The sequence below is a fragment of the Argopecten irradians genome, chromosome 6 (assembly GCF_041381155.1).
Source record: "Argopecten irradians isolate NY chromosome 6, Ai_NY, whole genome shotgun sequence".
NCBI classification, from domain to species: Eukaryota; Metazoa; Mollusca; class Bivalvia; order Pectinida; family Pectinidae; genus Argopecten; species Argopecten irradians.
This window is the reverse complement of record NC_091139.1, coordinates 11,857,468-11,876,606: the sequence shown is the minus strand read 5'-3', so window position 1 is coordinate 11,876,606 and position 19,139 is coordinate 11,857,468. Positions and strand designations below refer to the sequence as shown.

General features: G+C 34.3%; 2 protein-coding genes across 4 annotated transcripts; both read right to left on the bottom strand.

Moving 5' to 3' along the window:
* Positions 1 to 3,203: 3,203 nt before the first annotated feature.
* LOC138325002 (hippocalcin-like protein 1) lies at positions 3,204 to 7,356 on the bottom strand. 2 transcript variants are annotated; one of them, XM_069270317.1, is made up of 3 exons: positions 7,248 to 7,356; positions 4,539 to 4,944; positions 3,204 to 3,959 (listed from the first exon to the last, which is right to left on the bottom strand). In XM_069270317.1, exons 2-3 carry the CDS (start codon positions 4,917 to 4,919, stop codon positions 3,768 to 3,770), a joined length of 573 nt encoding a protein of 190 aa, XP_069126418.1. In that variant the 5' UTR covers positions 4,920 to 4,944; positions 7,248 to 7,356; the 3' UTR covers positions 3,204 to 3,767. The 2 variants fall into 2 exon arrangements, with proteins under 2 accessions (XP_069126418.1, XP_069126420.1); XM_069270319.1 differs by lacking the exon at positions 7,248 to 7,356 and adding an exon at positions 6,022 to 6,102.
* A 3,857-nt stretch (positions 7,357 to 11,213) lies between these two features.
* Positions 11,214 to 16,538, bottom strand: LOC138325001 (neurocalcin-like). Of its 2 annotated transcripts, none has more exons than XM_069270316.1 (3): positions 16,365 to 16,538; positions 14,930 to 15,308; positions 11,214 to 12,759 (listed from the first exon to the last, which is right to left on the bottom strand). In XM_069270316.1, the coding sequence occupies exons 2-3, from the start codon at positions 15,287 to 15,289 to the stop codon at positions 12,586 to 12,588; spliced, it is 534 nt and encodes a 177-aa protein (XP_069126417.1). In that variant the 5' UTR covers positions 15,290 to 15,308; positions 16,365 to 16,538; the 3' UTR covers positions 11,214 to 12,585. The 2 variants fall into 2 exon arrangements, with proteins under 2 accessions (XP_069126417.1, XP_069126416.1); XM_069270315.1 differs by having other exon boundaries at positions 16,313 to 16,534.
* Between the last annotated feature and the right edge of the window lie 2,601 nt (positions 16,539 to 19,139).

The following is a 19,139-nucleotide window of genomic DNA, read 5'->3' as shown; positions in this document are numbered from 1 at the left end:
ATTAAAACTGCTACATTCAGTTAGTTATTTTGCATGATTAAAGAAATCTTTGACATGAATGTCTCTAAATCTGAATTGATACCTGAATGAGTTTCCCGACCAAATTAAACTTAAAATCTAAATCATCATAAAATGTAAAAGTGATGAGATTTAGATTTTTGTTAGCATGAATCAACAGAAATGTTAATCTATGAGAAGTGATAGCCCTGCAAATGATTTAACTACTGTAGGTTTGTAACATGACCCATGTAACCTGGTAACTCTTCCCTCTCAAACCACACCGTTACAGAATCGCATTTTAATCACTCTCTTCACTATAAATATGCTCTATAATTACAAAATAAATCATTAGAACAGGACATATTAGTGAAGTTACTTCAAATGCCAAACCGCTTATATATCATTATGGTCTTAAAACACCCAAATGTTTTGAAATATGTGAAACTTAATTTTTTCTACAAAGTATCACTAAATAAATCAATTTGAAATCATATCAAGCGTTACAGATGAGTATTTGATTACATATTAATGTTGACACCGTTAGATTAGTGATTAATGATCCAAAATAAGTATATTCATACCATCATGTATCGTTACTGAAAATAGACCTTGCAATATTATAGCCTTTCAACGACAAATTTACCGTTTACACCCAAAATTTAACATTTTTGTCTGAACTCTTTAGAAAATAATACAGTTTGACGACCTTAAACATTATTTTGATACCTTTTTGGATCAAAAAGGGAACCCTGTCACACACCTCTACTGGGCAACTTTAATTTTACCATAGCACAGGCCCCTGGGACCTTTTAAGTTTTTTTAACGTATTTCGAGGGTTTGTATTTATGTTGCTCCATATGACATTTAATTTTAATAAAATTGGTTCGTGGGCAAATTTCCATTGTTCGTGAAAGAGGTCCTTTGCTACAAAATATCAAATACACATCAAAAATGGCCGGATAAAATTTGAATCCGTTAGGTGATCTCTCTTACTATGTCAGGCATTCTATAGAAATGTCTCACTTTGCGTCATAGGATGTGTATAGGTATGTTGCCTGCTGCCCTATTCCGATTGTCATTTAACATGATGTTGAACAACTATATCTTAAAAATCAAATCACAGACGCAGATTGGATAAAGTTACCACCTTAATGTAGAAATTTAATAATAAATTTTTTTTTCTTAAATGTTTGTCCCACTTTATTTGCCACTCCTGTTACTGTTGTATTTGCATGGACTTCACATTCTGGATTGATGGACTATATAACTTTACTATTATCCGGCCAATTTCAAACAATGCACTAAATTCAGTTATTAATTGAGGTTGAATCAAACAAAAGCTTTAATGAAAGTCTTAAATGCGACAAGAAAATAAAAACGGTACGTAAAAATGGATATAACATTTTGCTATGCCTCAATTTGACATAAACTTTAAGACAACGCGTTTTGTAATGAGAATAGAAAGTCACTGGTATTTGTTTTTGAGAGAGAACTTTATCTTGTTACAGACATTTGATATTTATTTAAGACAATGAGACCACTTTTTTAGTGGGGACGAAACATTTGATGTACGTGTAAAATGTCTGACATTTAAAATAAAAATACTTAATTTGATTACCATGCAGTGGTTCGATTTAGTCAATAAAATTGTCGATATTTTGAACACGAGCCCTAACTAGTTTTAGTTAAGATCAAAGAAAGTAGCCTTAAAGTTAGGATTATTCCTACTCACGCGTGGAGTCCCAGCAAAGCTTACATGTAATGTTTTTGTCTAGAAATAATTTATTATGCTAAAAATACTAATTAGGTCACAAGTCGTTCTGGTAGTTCTAGAATAAATTAAGTTAAGCAGTCGCATTTATGCTACATGGAAGACAGATAATGTTCATGCAGACGAGAAGATGACGATAGGAACATGGGTGTTTACCAAACGTTGTTATTGTCTAATGTTTGTGTTTTAGGTTGTACTAGGTTGTACGTAACATGAGGCCAAAAAATACATCTGTTTAAGGTTACATTGTAAAAAATTAGGGTCTGTAGGTAGGGATTTTTTCTATATATATATATTTATTGTCAAGTTCAGATGCAATAGCGAGCTGTTTACTAAACAGATTTATGGCTCCTACTTATCAATAAAGGATGAAGAATTAGTGTCTTTAACTCTTGACTCTCTATTTAGCAATGAATAAATGGAAATTTGACTAAGTCCTAGAGTAAAACTATAAATAGAGTAAAACTATTAGTATGAGTATCCTTTTAGGTACAGAAAAAAATGATAGACGGGGTAAAAAATTAGGGTCGGTCGGGTACCTTGATAGACTTTTTTTTATTTATTTGGCCAAAGCACATTAAACTGAACAATGATAGACAATTGTAACAGTAAAAGTAATATACTTATAAAGAGAGATGCTAACCTTCAAGGATTTAAAACTTTTTTGAAAAATATTGCACACATTTTGTACCTATTGTAAAGTATTTCAGAAGAAAAAAGTTTGTGTCTCTCTTGCTTGCTGCTTGGTATTTGTCTTCAGTCTGATGTTGGGTCTTGCTTGTTATTAGGTTCTGGCTATTGGCTTTTGTACGTTGTTACCTTTTGTCTGTCTGTTGATTATATCTTTGTTTTTCTGCTCTTGGCTTTAGACTGATACTTATTTATTGACAACTTTTCACTTTCTCTACCTATTCCTCTGGCCGTCATTAAATCTGCCTCCTCGTTCCATTTACTGTCGCATTATCTGTCTGTTTTTCCATTTTGTCAGTTGTTTCTGTATGTGATTGACCTTTTCTTCTGGTCCTTATATCAACTATCGTCTTGTAGATGTAAATCATCATATCACCAATATCTATACATGACGAGTGTTCAACCATGCTATGGATACATCATTTTAGTATACTATATAACGCGTAGTATCTATTTTCAAATCATCTTGTTATATCGATATCCTAAAAGTTGGACGTAAGTATTATTCAAAGGCAGCGTTAATATGCATAGCTTCTGTTTTGTTAAAATACATGTACATTACAGAACTCCTCGTTATGATAAAAGCCAAGATATTAGCTACTATAAGTCAACCTGTCTTCAAGACTACGCACACTTGTAATATATTCCTCCGCACAATAAACTCGTGCGATCCGACACTTCAGATCAACACATATGAGTGGTATTGTTTATATATTGTTTCTCTTGGAGCACGACACCCTGATAACGCTTCGATGTTGTTTATTTATTTATTAAACAACAAATATCTGTTCTCCATCAAAACAAAACAAAAAGCATCACAGTAGCACACATCCTTAGACAAGAAGTATGCAATTGGTGGAAATCATTAAAGCATATCTGATTGTGAAGGCATAAAACAAAACTTAAAAATCAATTAGATAAGAAATGTCCACAGACGGTAAAATGGCTATATCGCATCTAGCTGACACAATACACAACTAATTTTAGGGTTGTTAATCCATTTCAATCCGGCGTTTTGAAATTCCGAAGCATAGATAATCGCAATAAAGTTTTTATTTTATTTTCTTCTGTTGCAGCACAAGAATAACCATTTCACTTATATTTCGTTATTTAAAAATAGTGGTCTAGGTAGGGCCTCATCAGGGAAACAATAAAAAGATGCATGCATGTAATCTCAGTCAATTATTTCAATACTATGCAAAAATATGAAACTTAATGAAAGTGATGATAGATACTTCAGAAAGGGTCTGAGCTTAATTGTAACATATTAAGGATATGTTAATCTGCCTTCGCTTCCGTTCGGAACTCACAGAGGGTCAGGGTTTAACTGTAACATATTAAGGACAAGTGGATCTGCCTTCGCTCCCGTTCGGAACTCCTCCCAGGTTATTGAGCCGTCGCCGTTTTCGTCTATTTCGCCGAAAAGCTTGGTTGTCATCATTTCCGGTGTAGCGACATCTGGCGGCTTTACAATTGTTGGTGTCATTCGGTAAACTGACTGAAAATAATCATATGTGAAATTTATTAAAATATAGACAATACTAGAAAAACTCAGTCAATATATTGAATAGGGTCAGAATGAACATTATATAAATCAAGTATATATACAGTATTCACAACATTTCTTTCAGAATGTTGATTATTAACATTATGTAATTATCTAATTAAACGTACGCTTCAGAATGTTGTACAATTCAGGATAAATCAATGAACGTCGAGAATGTATCAGCATTTCAATGTTTTTAATGAAAACATCTTTTATAGTAAGGACTCTATTATGCCGCCTTTTTTCGGCGCTGCTATCGTAAATAATATAATGAAAATGTGATAAGATTTATACACCATCCACACTATGGATTCCAATTTGATCTGTATGTCACTATCCATAGGAAAGTATTTGTGTGACTATCTGTTTATCATCCATATGCATTGCATCGATATAATATCACTTGTAGGCAATGCTTCATTACAATTCTTAATGGTCACAATATTTCATTGTCATATAATACATTGCTTAATGTAAATTAATACATTACATACCGTAATACGTTATTGTCATACAATACATACAACATACCGTCATCATATCTAGCATTTCTTCCCTTGAAATAGTCCCATCACCATCCATGTCGTACATGGTGAATGCCCACTTCAATTTTTGGTCAATATCATCGGCAGATGTCACACTAAGACCGATCAAAAACTCTCTGAAGTCTACTTTTCCATCCCCATTGGTGTCAAACGTTCTAAAGACGTGCCCAGCAAATTGCCCCGCGTCTGCGCCGTACATCCTAGAGTAGACATCTTTGAATTCCTGAACAGTTAGATGGCTACCTTTTTTACTTTGCTGATATTCTTTATGCCAGTCTCTGATTTCATCTTTAGAAAAATTAGAGAGTTTTTCCAGTTGTCGAATTTCGGCTTTGGACAACCCTTTGTGAGACGAATTATTACCCATCGGTCAAGTGTGGTATTGATGACGTCTGTGGAAGAAAAGTCATCTTAAGTTAGTTTTCCTAAAACTTGATCTAAACCTCTATATTCAGTGAGACAAACAGTCAGTTTGTGATGGCGTAAACCATGGTACATCATTAGCTGTCAGAAGTATAAACTAGTCCGTTTTCGACAGCGCAAAAGAGAGAATTTTAATTAGAAGCCATTGTGTGTTGGTACGATACAATCCTTAATAAGGAGAATAAAATACAGATATGTGTGTGGAATCAATCACCAATGTTAGTTAACTTAGGGCTTATGTTTGTCAGTCATCAACTGATATGGTATTGTTCCGATAGGATAATAAGAGTCGTGCACGAGTTAAGCATATTGTGTTCTACATTATTGTAATAGCGTATGTGTATAATTCAAAGAAGAGATGTTACACACAATCGATGATTTCGATTAATGTTTTATTATTTGTATTAAGATAAACAAACCTGTTATGTTTGATATGTGTTTTTTTTCAATTTGAGAACACATGTAATCTGTCGACATGGAGAAACCCAGAGTGTGAAGAATATTCCGTATGGCGACATAACTAAACTAGCTCATCTAAACGTTTACATCTAAAGGGTGATTAGCTTTATCACATGATCAATACAATTTTCATTTTTTGTTTGCTACATCTTCTCTAAAGTTGGTGAGTGGGCAAAGAATTGAATAAAATAGTATAGTTGTGTTAGACTAGCTTCAACAGATATAATTTTATTTTGATTTTTACCCTATTTACCCTCTGATAAAATGGACCCAGAAATGCAATGTAAACAGTTTGAATGCAATTCTCATGACAAGTCGCCGGCATTACGAGTTATAAACATCCAATGAGTCTGTGGTGCCTCTAGGTCAAATGTTGAATGACAAAATTACAAGTCAGATATCTTTGATTTCATTACCAATAAAATGAACGGGCGACACTAACTTGTGTTGAAGAAATTATTATTGAGTTTCGCTGACACACATTCGGTTCCGTAAATAGTTTCTTAGAGTAAACAAAATGTTGATTTTACAAAATCAAATATCCATTTAAACATTATTAGTTATAGAATTGCCAGGACCATGCTTACCTGCTTTAATATCGATGATGTCAAAACGTTAATTCCTTCCGTATGATCTCTGCTAACCTTGGAGTGATATTTACTATATACATATATGTACTATTATATATGCTACACCTGGTAGGTACTAGACAAAACGTATAGCATTCACCATCAATAATTCATTATAAGCAAAGCTGTACAACTCATTGTCAGAAAACGAGGACATTTGGTAGCTTCGTACCCATATTACAATATCATTTCTTAATTTTACTACCGTTGGAAATGAATATTTGTGCTTTGTTAGGGAAGAATGTTCCGGTAAAAGGAAGACAAACTAGAAATTGGAAAATATTTATCTCACAATTATCTAAAATCGTTGTGTGCAGTTCAAGCTAAGCTAAAACTTGTTCCATCTCACCTAGTTCTCTATCCTCGCCCGGATAAATTATCAAACAGTTATTGATCACTCTAACTAGATATACACATTTGTATGGTTTTACCTGTGTCATCATTTAGCAGTATGGCATATTTACAGCGCTTCATTGTTTCCAGGAATAGGATGATGTTTTTCCAAAGTATCTATATACATGTAACACTATCTCAGTACAATGACGTGACAATATTTTAGTCATGGACGATAAAGTCTCACGTATTTCAATACTAACGCAGGCGCTTAAAGATGCTCCACCGCTGTCAAGTGGTATTTTTTCACTATTAAAAACAGGAGCAGACGATTTAGTATTTTTCTTCAGTTACAAAAGTTACTTACTTGAGACCATTTCCACCATTGAAAAGTTTGAGCTTCTAATTTTACTTCACGTTAAAAATATAAAAAATAATTAATTGCATCCCGAAAAAATTCCGTGCCACTATATCCTATATGGAATGAAGTACTGATTGCGCATGCACCAAAGACGAAGTAAATTATTTTATATCATTTTTTGTGTTAATTATATATATATATATATATACGATTAAACACCAATTATAGACGATTAAACACCAATTATTGTTCAAATGATGAATATCATTTATGCTCTGTCGGCGGTGGAGCATCTTTAATATATAATATCTATACGTTTATAGACATGTTAAAAGTAAATCATTTCATATATACTAAGATGTACCATTTAATTTTGATTTAGAATGATACAAATAAGTTCAAACCATCTGCAATTAGTTATTTCATTGATGCATGATTTATACTGAATATTTTCTGCATTTTGTGTAAGGATAAAAAATGGTATACCTACCTCTGACGCAAAAACGTTCTTCTGATAAAAATATCAACCGCATGTATGTCTTCTGTATTATTTTAGCTGGCGATCAGTACAAGGTTTATATAGACATATTGTCGGTGAACGTTCGCCTGGACAAAGGTCAATTTACTGGTAAACAAAAAATCACGAGGTCAAACGGACTTAAACCAGTTTGGTGAGGTGAATCCTTAATGTTAAATATTTGTCTTTGGTATTTCAACACTAAGCCTGTTTTATGTTAAACTGTAAACATCCTATATTTATCATAGTAGTAGTGAGCTGATTAGTGTAATATTGTAATATGGTGTATTAGGCTGAAAATACAGAACGGGATTTAATTGTGAAATACATTATTTTATGACATATAATTTTGGGATATGTTTGTGAATGTGTGGTTTTTATGACACAAAAGCTTAATTGAGGGATTTTAAGAAACTTACCATAATCATTTATGAATCCATTATAACGCTATTTTCAATAGATATTATAATAAGATATTTGCGCTCAATTTTCAAACCGCTAATCACTTTTCATTGTTAAAGGATGAAGAAGATAATAATGAGCTTTACGTTGCCTGAAATCAACCAACTCGAAACATGAGTTTTCAAAAGATATATCGCCCTCTTAAATAAGTGGTACGATATGGTTAATAAATGTATTACTGGTATTAATATTGCGAGTTACCTTTGCACAATACATATTTGTAATAAACGCAAAGATCATAATTTATACAATAAATGAAACATTACTCAAAATATAAATATATTAAGAGAGCGTGCGGCGATGAGTACATGTGCACGCAGTTCGAATGTTAATGTTGTATAAGCCGCAGGTATGTTTTGTGGCTTTGCGATGGTTCGAGGTCTGAATTTGACACGAGTCATCAAAGTGTCATCGTTGTTCACATGCGTTTCTAAAATTACTTCATTATCAAAAAAATATCGGATACACTATGTAAAGGTAAGATTTGAATGTTTGTACTTCGTTGGTATATTATCAGTAATATGTACCCGATCGTAAGAGGAATAGCATTTTTAGTAAGATTTGTAGACGGGTACGATATGTCATAACGGCATCTGAAAGCGACCGTATACGTACTATAGTAGCGTTGAGTAGAGTAAATTCCCTTTACCAGTGTAATGTTCATTATGGTAAATTTACGATTGTTTTTAACTACATAAAAAAACTAGAATCCACAACAAATCAATCTGCTTTATTCAAAATATATAGGGATTACCATCACCGAACTTCTGACACTTCATTTACACAAAGTAGGGCGTCTGAGTCTTAGTATTATTGTACAAGCCATTTAAATGATAAAACCATGCGATTAAGGAATCGATCAAAGATTATACGTCACCAGCGGGTGATTTAATTGCTTCACCATCAGTGCCCAGTTTCATGAACACTCCTTAAATTTAAGGAATCCTTTAACTTAAAATTCTCCATAGGAAAGCATTACGGATTTTAAGGAAGGCTCCTTAACTTAAAATTTTCCCTTAACTTCTGTAATGCATTCCTATGGAAAATTTTAGTTAAGGAATTCTTTAAAAAGTTAAGGAATGTTCATGAAACTGTGTCAAGTTAGAGTACATAATACCGCGAGTGAAACTTAGTTAACAGAATATAAGTTATATTATTGGTTAGTTAACAGTATTCTAATTTACATTGACGCTATTAACGGCCTTTCTGAAACCAAAGACTTCAATGTTTCTTAAAACCAAAATAATATAAGAAAAATGATGTCGATGGTCTAAAAGTAGTTATAACACTAAACAAATGCATTTTTCTGCGTAATCTGTGCTAACCGTCTCTATAAAATAATCAATCTGGTTTTACAATGCATTTTAAAAATCAAAAGCCGTTTGGGAAAGGTAGTGGGCTTTTCAATACCAGTTATATCTGTCAGATTATGAAATATACATTTAAGTACACTGTATGCATTAATGTACAAATTATAAATATACTGTATGCATTATTGTAAAAATATAAGTATGAATGGAATGCTACATGATTGCGAGATGGAAAACGTGATGATTAGTGCTAACAGTTTTAGTAATGTGACAATTAAGACATATCAATATTACAGTGACTGGTAAAACTTTAATGTTCTGACAGAAAAAATTTTCACGAGCGCTGACTTAATTTAGAACAATTTTCAGTTGAACGAAAACAACAGACGATATAAGGCGACATGCTTCCCCAAACAAAACTTCTCTCAAAGTTAAAGTCTAGACGGTAACCTTTATGTCTGAATATACCACAAACAGCGGATAATATTCAGGTCAGGTATGATGATAATTTGATGCTAATCAGAGAAATGGTTCCTCGTTTATTACATGCGGTTAACGTTTATAGCCAAACACTAATTCATTTCATCAACAGCTTCCAGTACCCAAATCAAATAATTTTCAATATTTATGGTAGCAGTTAATCTGAAAACAATAAGAAATATTGCATGATTGTCTCACGTGACAAACTAACCAAGAACAATTAATCCTACCTGACATTACCAATTACACTATCTACATATAGTCGATAGATCTAAAATAGCAACAATATCACGCATATCTTTACGCTCATTGTATCAAAGAAACGCTTTGTTTTGTCATACACGTTAAGATATACAAAACTGATCAATACAAAAAACCCAAAAAAACAGCAATCATTACAATGAAAGCATTGTAAAACGCCACACAAAATGATAAAACAAAGACAGATTGTTATAATCGCTAGCTGATATGCAATTGCACCTCATTAAGGAATTCTACTTCCGTGTTATTTATATTGAAATAAATTGTCACTAGTGCAAAGAATGAACACTTGTCTGACTTAGAGGCCCACTACCTTTCCGAAACGGTTTTTGATTTTTAAAATGGGAATGTAAAACGAGATTGACAATTTTGTAGAGTTGCAAAACGTTAATACTGCGCTTATTATTACCTCCTAAACAATTTAATTAAACTACATAAAATGTTAATTTCCATAACGCGGGTCGTCTTATGTTCCCCCCGTCGTTCTAAATACCGCGCGGTAGTTGGCTCTCACTGCGGCAGACGGTAAAACAGCGAAATGACTCTCAATTGTTATCATATATCACGCAGGAAATCTTGCATATGTTTGGTGTTGTAACCTCATCTTAGGCCATCGGTATATATTTTCTGAGGTTATTAATGTTTTTTAAGAAATCTTTATATTTTGTTCCGGAAAGGTAGTGGGCCTTTAATAGGAATACACTAGTATTCAAACCGGCCTATGCCACATTTGATAGTTTCTGGTACATTGTATATTAATTTCGATTGCCTTCCTAGAGTAAACAAGTTTTGGACAATCTATGTTACTATCTAATGTTTTATATAGTTCTTTACATTCCTATTAAAATTGAAATAAGATATTGACAGAAATCGATTGAACAAAATATGTTTGTAAAAAATGACTAAATCTCAATATTAGATACATGTGTATTATTCAATTATTCATGAAAACAAAATCTTTGAAAGCTAATGTAAAGATCCGTGACAATTTGTGTACCTGATGAAATGGTACCTGAAAACATGGTATCTTCTGTTTTCAAAAACTTTCCTGTGGTTATTCCCCTTTTATCAACAAAATAATTGTACAAGAAAAAAATTATATGTGGATAGAAATAATTACAAATTTTTACCTTCCTGGGCGTACAAATCTTACTATAAAAAGGAAAAAAACAATCGCAGCATATTCGTCATGATGACTAGAACAATATAATCTTAATGACTGAGTATTTAATTAACACTCATACGAGTTAAGGTCGATGGTGTTATCTCAACTGACCTGTTTTAATATCAGATCTGCTTCGTATTTATCACAAGTGACCGTTTGTCTATCTAAGTCAAATTAACATATGGAAACACAAATAAATAATGATCCGATAAAATTACGGCATTGCGGACACTATAACATACACACATACAAAACACAAACGGGAATATAAATCCGATAAAATTACGGCATTGCGGACACTATAACATACACACATACAAAACACAAACGGGGAATGACACTGGGAATTATTGTAGATAATTTTCCATCAGTAAATTCTGCAAAACGTCACCTAAGACTCAAATTATGTATACCATTCCAGCAATACACACAGTTTGCGATTTGTTTATCAATCTGACAATCTAACACACATACATATATAGACTTATAGGTAATTTTAGTTTGTGATAACATCGATACATATTAAACCTGTTAGTTAAAGTAGTGGGTGTCATATGATATCCAGAAGTTAACTGGTTAGTAATGAGGAAAATCAAACATAACATGGCAAATTTCAAGTGTATGATAGTGTTGTGATATATTATGACATATATACCGCCAAACTAGATATATCGCCAAAATCTAGGGAAACAGACGGTGGCGATATAGTAATAACAAATTGCCAATTCCATTACTATTGTTAATGACATACACCATGTCTGGTAATGTATATCAAATTGTCAATCTCATCACAATTGTTAATGGTATACACCATATCAGGTAATGTATAACCAATTGTCAATCTTTTCTTAATGTACTATCACAAAGAATTTTGTGATAAATTTTAAAGTGCTTTGAACTTGCGTTAATAGTTGCTAAATTTTAACATCAATTATCAGTTAATACTATTGTGTGTAATTTGACATTCCTAAGGTTATATTCTTGATCATATTTACGTTTGTGACATTTGAGATAAAACCCCATATGTGTGATAACTGTGTATATCCTCTGGCAATTTACTTTGATACCTTTTCTGAAAGATTTTAAGTTCCATTCTATTACGTAACCGGATTAATGTCACGGCCATCCTAATTGCCTAAAGGACACTGACCACGGTTGATTAATCTGCCAATGAGCGATATCTGTCAATCATAATTCTGTAATTTTATTGTATGTACATTATTTAAGCATGAAATATTTTATTTGTAAAGCAGTTAGGTCTCCGACTTTGTACGGAACACAACGGCTATATTCTGGACATTCCAGAATAGCCATCCGTCAAGTTATCATCATTAAATTCCAAAGTTCAACTTCAACATTTTCTTACGTCATCTTTACTTCTTGACAAAACGTGCGGAACTTTCCGTATGTTAGTACTCTCACACTGTTCTAAAACATAAAGGGAAAATGAAACGTCCCATGATAAGCCCATAAGAGTGTTGCAACGTGTATATTTCGGCGACAAACTTCCTTTTGCACTATCACTGCTATCAACTCGTCTTACGATTTCGCATTTGCTGTTTTCTCTTTGCTGCTTTTTCTTTCACCGGTATGCTGATGCACACACATATGTTTAATATGTCATTGCATCATACTATGTACTCCCTGGAGGTTTGGGGAAAAGAAGATTTAGAATTTCCGAATTAGATCGTGCAGCTTCACTGAATTCCTCAAACGAGATCTCCTCGTCTCTGTTTTTGTCCATATATTCAAACAAGCGATCAGCGACCATAGTACCTTCATCCGTGTTATACATCCGCGAGTAAGCCTGCGTAGGAAAATAATGAAATCGGTTAACATTTACTAATGTTGTCTGTAAAGTCTTTAAAAAAAAACATTAAGGAAAATTAGTCAAAATACCATATATAATTAATCCAATGGGAAGAGATTCAAAATATCAAATGCAAGTAACACATTAGGAAAAGAGTCAAAATATCAAATATAATTGCTTCATTTCCATCTCTTCACCATGACATATTGTAGACGGAAATGGTGATGTTATATTAAATTCCCTGTAACTTTGATAGATCTCGTCACTGGGACCAACATCATGTGGTACCTTAACAGTTAAATAAAAACACAAATATGGACATACCGTACAACCTCATCCCTAGACACTGTACACGACGCAACCGAGATATTTTCATGACCTCATCCCTAGACAATGTAGCAGACTTACATGAGATATATGTATGACCTCATCCCTAGACATTGTACCAGACTCACCTGTGATATCTGTATGACCTCACTCCTGATATCTGTATGACCTCATCCTATTGTATGACCTCATCCTAGACATGTACAGACGCAACGAGATATTGTATGACCTCATCCCTAGACATTGTACAGACAGTGACTCCCACCCTGACATGTATATTATTGTACTACCTCATCCCTAGACAATGTACCAGACTCCCCTGTGATATCTGTATGACCTCATCCCTAGACATTGTATCACGACGCACCTGTGATATTTGTATGACCTCATCCCTAGACATTGTACCAGACTTACCCGAGATATTTGTATGACCTCATCCCTAGACATTGTACCAGACTCCTGTGATATCTGTATGACCCATCCCTAGACATTGTATCACGGATATTTGACACCCATCCCTAGACATTGTACCAGACTCACCTGTGATATTTGTATGACCTCATCCCTAGACATTGACCAGACTCACCGAGATATTTGTACCCTCATCCCTAGACATGTACCAGACTCACTGTGATATCTGTATGACCCCATCCCTAGACATTGTACCAGACTCACCTGTGATATCTGTATGACACCCATCCCTAGACATTGTACCAGACTCACCTGTGATATTTGTATGACCCCATCCCTAGACATTGTACCAGACCACAATATTGAGATATTGTACAGACTTCACCCTACATGAGATATTTGTATGACCTCATCCCTAGACATTGTACCAGACTCACCTGTGATATCTGTATGACACCCATCCCTAGACATTGTACCAGACTCACCTGAGATATTTGTATGACCTCATCCCTAGACATTGTACCAGACTCACCCGAGATATTTGTATGACCTCATCCCTAGACATTGTACCAGACTCACCTGTGATATCTGTATGACACCCATCCCTAGACATTGTACCAGACTCACCTGTGATATTTGTATGACACCCATCCCTAGACATTGTACCAGACTCACCTGAGATATTTGTATGACCTCATCCCTAGACATTGTACCAGACTCACCTGTGATATCTTAGACACCATCCTAACACTCACCTGTGATATCTGTACACCCCATCCCTAGACATTGTACAGACCACCTGTGATATCTGTATGACCCCCATCCTAGACAATGTACCAGACTCCCTGAATATTTGTATGACCCCCATCCCTAGACATTGTACCAGACACCCCTGACATATATGTATGTCCTCATCCCTAGACATTGTACCAGACTTACATGAGATATCTGTATGACCTCATCCCTGGACATTGTACCAGACTCACCTGAGATATGTGTATGACCTCATCCCTAGACATTGTACCAGACGCACCTGTGATATCTGTATGACCCCCATCCCTAGACTATGTACCAGACTCCCTGAGATATTGTATGACCCATCCACATTGAGACAGATTGTATGCCTCATCCTAGACATTGTACTTACATGAGATATATGTATGACCTCATCCCTGGACATTGTACCAGACTCACCCGAGATATATGTATGACCTCATCCCTGGACATTGTACCAGACTCACCTGAGATATGTGTATGACCTCATCCCTGGACATTGTACCAGACTCACCTGAGATATCTGTATGACCTCATCCCTAGACATTGTACAAGACTCACCTGAGGTATCTGTATGACCTCATCCATAGACATTGTATAAAACTTACATGAGATATATGTATGACCTCATATCTAGACATTGTACTAGACTCACCTGAGATATCTGTATGACCTCATCCCTAGAGATCGTACCCGACTTGTCAATATCGTACATTTCGAAGGCGAACTCTATTTTCTTGTTGACATCCTTGGCGTCACTCATTAGAAGGCCGATGATAAATTCTCTCATGTCCACCCTCCCGTTGTTGTCTGTATCAAATTTATTAAACATTATGTCAGCAAACTGAGAGGCGTCTCCCGGAAACACTTTGTTGTATACTTTCCTAAATTTCTCTCTTGATAAGAAACGACTTCGTCCACAGTTTTCCTTATATATCTTCTTTAGTTCTATAATTTCAGATTGTGACACTTGGAACTCTTTGGCTAGTCCTTCTGTACTGACGCTGTTTCCCATTACTTTGTGTCGTCTTTTGCTAAAATGACAGGTAAAACAAACATCAAACTTATTTACGTGAAATTTATTTTGATATGTTAAGCATTCTATAGTGTACCTACTGCTTTCTCATCGTAAGCCTTAGTAGCATCTGTCTATGTTTTTTAAATAACCTTTAAACACAGAAATTGGGTGATATAGACTGAAAATGATTAATTCTCCTTAAGGTTTCAAATGTATAATGTAAAAATATGACTATAACATTGAATGAATTATATAGATCTACACTCAAGATTTAAGATGCTCCACCGCCGACAGGGTATATATGATATTCATCATTTGAACAATTATTGGCGTTAAATCGTGAAAAATATGTCTAATTAACACAAAAAATTATATAAACTAATTTGTCTTGACTTTGGTGCATGAGCAGTCAGTACTTCATTCCATATAGCATATAGTGCCATCGAATTTTTTCGGGATGCAATTAATCATTTTTCATATTTTTAACTTAAGCAAAATCAGAAGCTCAAACTTTTCAATGGTGGTAATGGTGTAAAGTAAGTAACTTGTGTAACTGAAGAAAAATACTAAATGGTCTTTTGTTGTTTATGATAGTGACAAAATACCATTTGTCAGCGGTGGAGCATATTTAGATATATGAATGGGGTTAAATACGGAAAATGTAAGAATACGGTTACGATAATGAAGTAGGTAATAAGGTTGTCTGTTGTCATGAGGTAAATACGTTACATTGAAATAGCATTAATTATTCAACAGTAAGCATGCATTCTGTTTTGGTACGAAATTGACAATCGATACAGTATCTACCTATTGATATTATCAGTGTTCAGCAAATAAAACAAACTGTGGTATAATCATAGTGTGAAGGATGGCATTTCCTATCGAATATGATTTTTTCAATAAAGTAAAAAACTATAAACAGTTACAACATACAAATGTTTACGGGTTAATACTACTTCCTGGATGGCTTAACGACCACATAAAAATAACACGCTGACACAAAGTGGTCAATATTCTTACCGTAATACATAAGAATCGTTCACTTTAGAAACACACTGGAGATTGAACTCACACTGTTTGGATTCCTCCAGCCTCTTATTAACGTAATCCTGGTTATAACTACCTACAATCACCCTTCCTTTAATATTCCATGTAAATAACGGGCAACGTCACGTGATCAGAACAAAAGACAACAATTCGAGCGTCGATCGGCCTGTCTTTCTGTTCAATATCTATGGCATACAGAAATGGTATTCTGTAATGAAGCGAGTGCAATCAAGCCGAACTCGCAGCGTACATGTACTATTGCACATGGTAGGACACACAGCTCGTATTACAAAGATGTTTTGATACAAATTAAATCGTATAGTGACGGCTCGTGAAAAGGACTGATATTCTGACACGTTATTCGACTTAATAAAGCAAACAAAGTGTGTCTTAGATCAATAAATAATGTCAGATTTAGGTGATTTGAATATCAACTTCGATTGATATACATTGCACATCATCTATGGTTATTTCCGTGAGAGGTTCGAACTTATGTCCGATCCCATTTGTACTTTTATTTTGTAATTAGTTCAACCACAAATCTGTATTAGACACGTATCATCCTTTATCGCGTCTTTGAGACATTATTTTTAAACACGAGAAAAATATGCAGTCCGTCTTCAGAATTAGTGTTCAAAATTAATAATCTCGAAATGTAATTATCGTTGTATTCTTTTGTCATATGTAACTATAAATGAATTGTACAATTACTATTCCTTTTATTACATGACGAGATAATAGATTCTTTACACCAAAGTCTTGTCAAAATTACTCATTATCAATGTACATGTATTTTAAAGTAGTTTTGGCGCAGGTAATAGAGCTCTAGCTATTCCGAATAGAAAATATGTTGTTTTATTATTCCCCGTGGCTTTTATAATAATGTAACATATTGTAAAGTAGTTTTAGTTCTAGTCCGCACGAAGTACACGTACATGTATATGTTTTATAATCACAAATCGGGGCAGGTGACATTGAAGATGAAACCCACATTATTTCCAAGTGTACCGTTAACTCTACAGAGAGAACAATTTGCTTTCATAGACATAATGATGTAATTAACATCATATAAAAGATTTTGAAAATTTGATACGACTCTTGTCTTGTTATGATCTAAGACTTCTACAGGATTTAGGCCTCTTTGTTAAAAAGTCATTTGAACTGAGGAAAGCTAGTTTGATAAATGTTTAAGTTGTTGTTTTAATCTACTGTTTGTTATATATGTTTTACTATCGAACCTTTTTGTATGGATGTAAGAAAGCAATAAAGTTGAATATAATGAATATTTCCCCGTGGTGTACAAATAAAATGTATATGAATTACACTATAAAGTTTTAGCTTTAGTCCGTACGGTGTATGTTTTATCATTCCCCATAGAATATACGAGGGATGTTCGAAAAAATTGCTTTTTCTATCTTAGGACTTCACATTTGAATTAGCCCAAAATTGTTCATTTCGTGCCATTGAAGTACTCCCGTGGCTAGAAATGTTAAGTTTCAGCCGATGTATTCAATTCTTGATGTCGTCACGGTACGCTGATTTGGACACAGTAATAAGGTACTGATGAATGGCAGATCCAAGCGTCTGCCGGGACTGGTATTTCCGCCCAGCAAGGAATGCTTCCAATTTCGGAAACAAATAGAAATCACACAGGTCAAGGTCTGGTGAATACGGGAGTGAGGTAAAACAGTTGTGGAAGGTACAGTATGAGCGGGAGCATTGTCATGTAGAAGGGGGGGGGGTTTCAGATATCTTCAATGTTACATCTTTGTTGTACTTCCCGTTGATGCTTTTGTCCTTTTTCGTACTCAAAGAACATTTTGCAATCATTGGGCGTTTCATGGCCTAGATATCATTGCTAACCGTTCTGACGGCTAAAACTAATTTCCTGTGACGACATTGCCTAACTGTTTTTGTCAAACATTTGAAGCAGCTTTTTGGCCACTTTAACCCGTTGCCTCTTTTGCTCAACTCTTCCACAGTGTAGCAGAAATTTTCCGGACTTTCACATGCTTCTTTAATATAAGGTGAATCGTTGATAATGCTGTCCCCCTTCCCCCCAAGGATGTTTCTAGCCAAATTTGGTTACAATCCATGTAGAACTCTATGACTAGTAGCGATATAAAGGAAATGTTAGAAGGCGGACTGACAAAGAACGGACGACGGGCCATGACATAAGCTCACCGCCCTATTGGCCAGGTGTGCTAAAAATATGAAACTGTTGATTTTTAGTGCATTTCCACAAATCCGCATATTTTGCGTCAAATACAACAGTTTGGTCATTTTTTTCTCAAAACTATTCTTCGTTTCATGTTCAGTGTTCCTTAACATATATAATAGGAACATTTTGATAAACGCCATGTTTGATTTAATTTAGAACACACATTTGTATGGCAATTGCAATGTCAAAAAGGACTCGATGTTTATGCCTTTGTAAAGTCGAATTCAGTCAAGCAAACGTTCCTTGTACCAGTACCTACTACATTTGTATAAACATCAGTAAACATAATGACTTGGTTATTTGGTGACAGAAATATGTAGTAAACCCATTGGACTTATTTTTCCTGAAGTGAACATTTTATTTTTAGATATTTTGTCAAAATTTGCAAACTTTACACTATGGCAATAACTTATAAGTCAACAGCAACACCTAATGTTAGCCCTATTTTAATGCACTTTTTATCTTTTTTTATCACAATACACTTTTTCTCAACTCAGTTATGTAGACATTAAGATCATCACGAGTTTAAACAGGGGCTATGCTAACACCTTAACGTTCTAATTTAATAGTCTACAAGAT

What these genes read in the sequence shown, in the direction of transcription:
- LOC138325002 (XM_069270317.1), bottom strand. Translation starts at nt 4,919, where the DNA reads ATGGGTAATAATTCGTCTCACAAAGGGTTGTCCAAAGCCGAAATTCGA. An exon ending in AAATGCTAGATATGATGACG is followed by an intron (nt 3,960 to 4,538) that starts GTATGTTGTATG and finishes GATTATTTTCAG; the next exon opens with TCAGTTTACCGAATGACACC.
- LOC138325001 (XM_069270316.1), bottom strand. Translation starts at nt 15,289, where the DNA reads ATGGGAAACAGCGTCAGTACAGAAGGACTAGCCAAAGAGTTCCAAGTG. An exon ending in AGGTCATACAGATATCTCAG is followed by an intron (nt 12,760 to 14,929) that starts GTGAGTCTAGTA and finishes TTTCCTACGCAG; the next exon opens with GCTTACTCGCGGATGTATAA.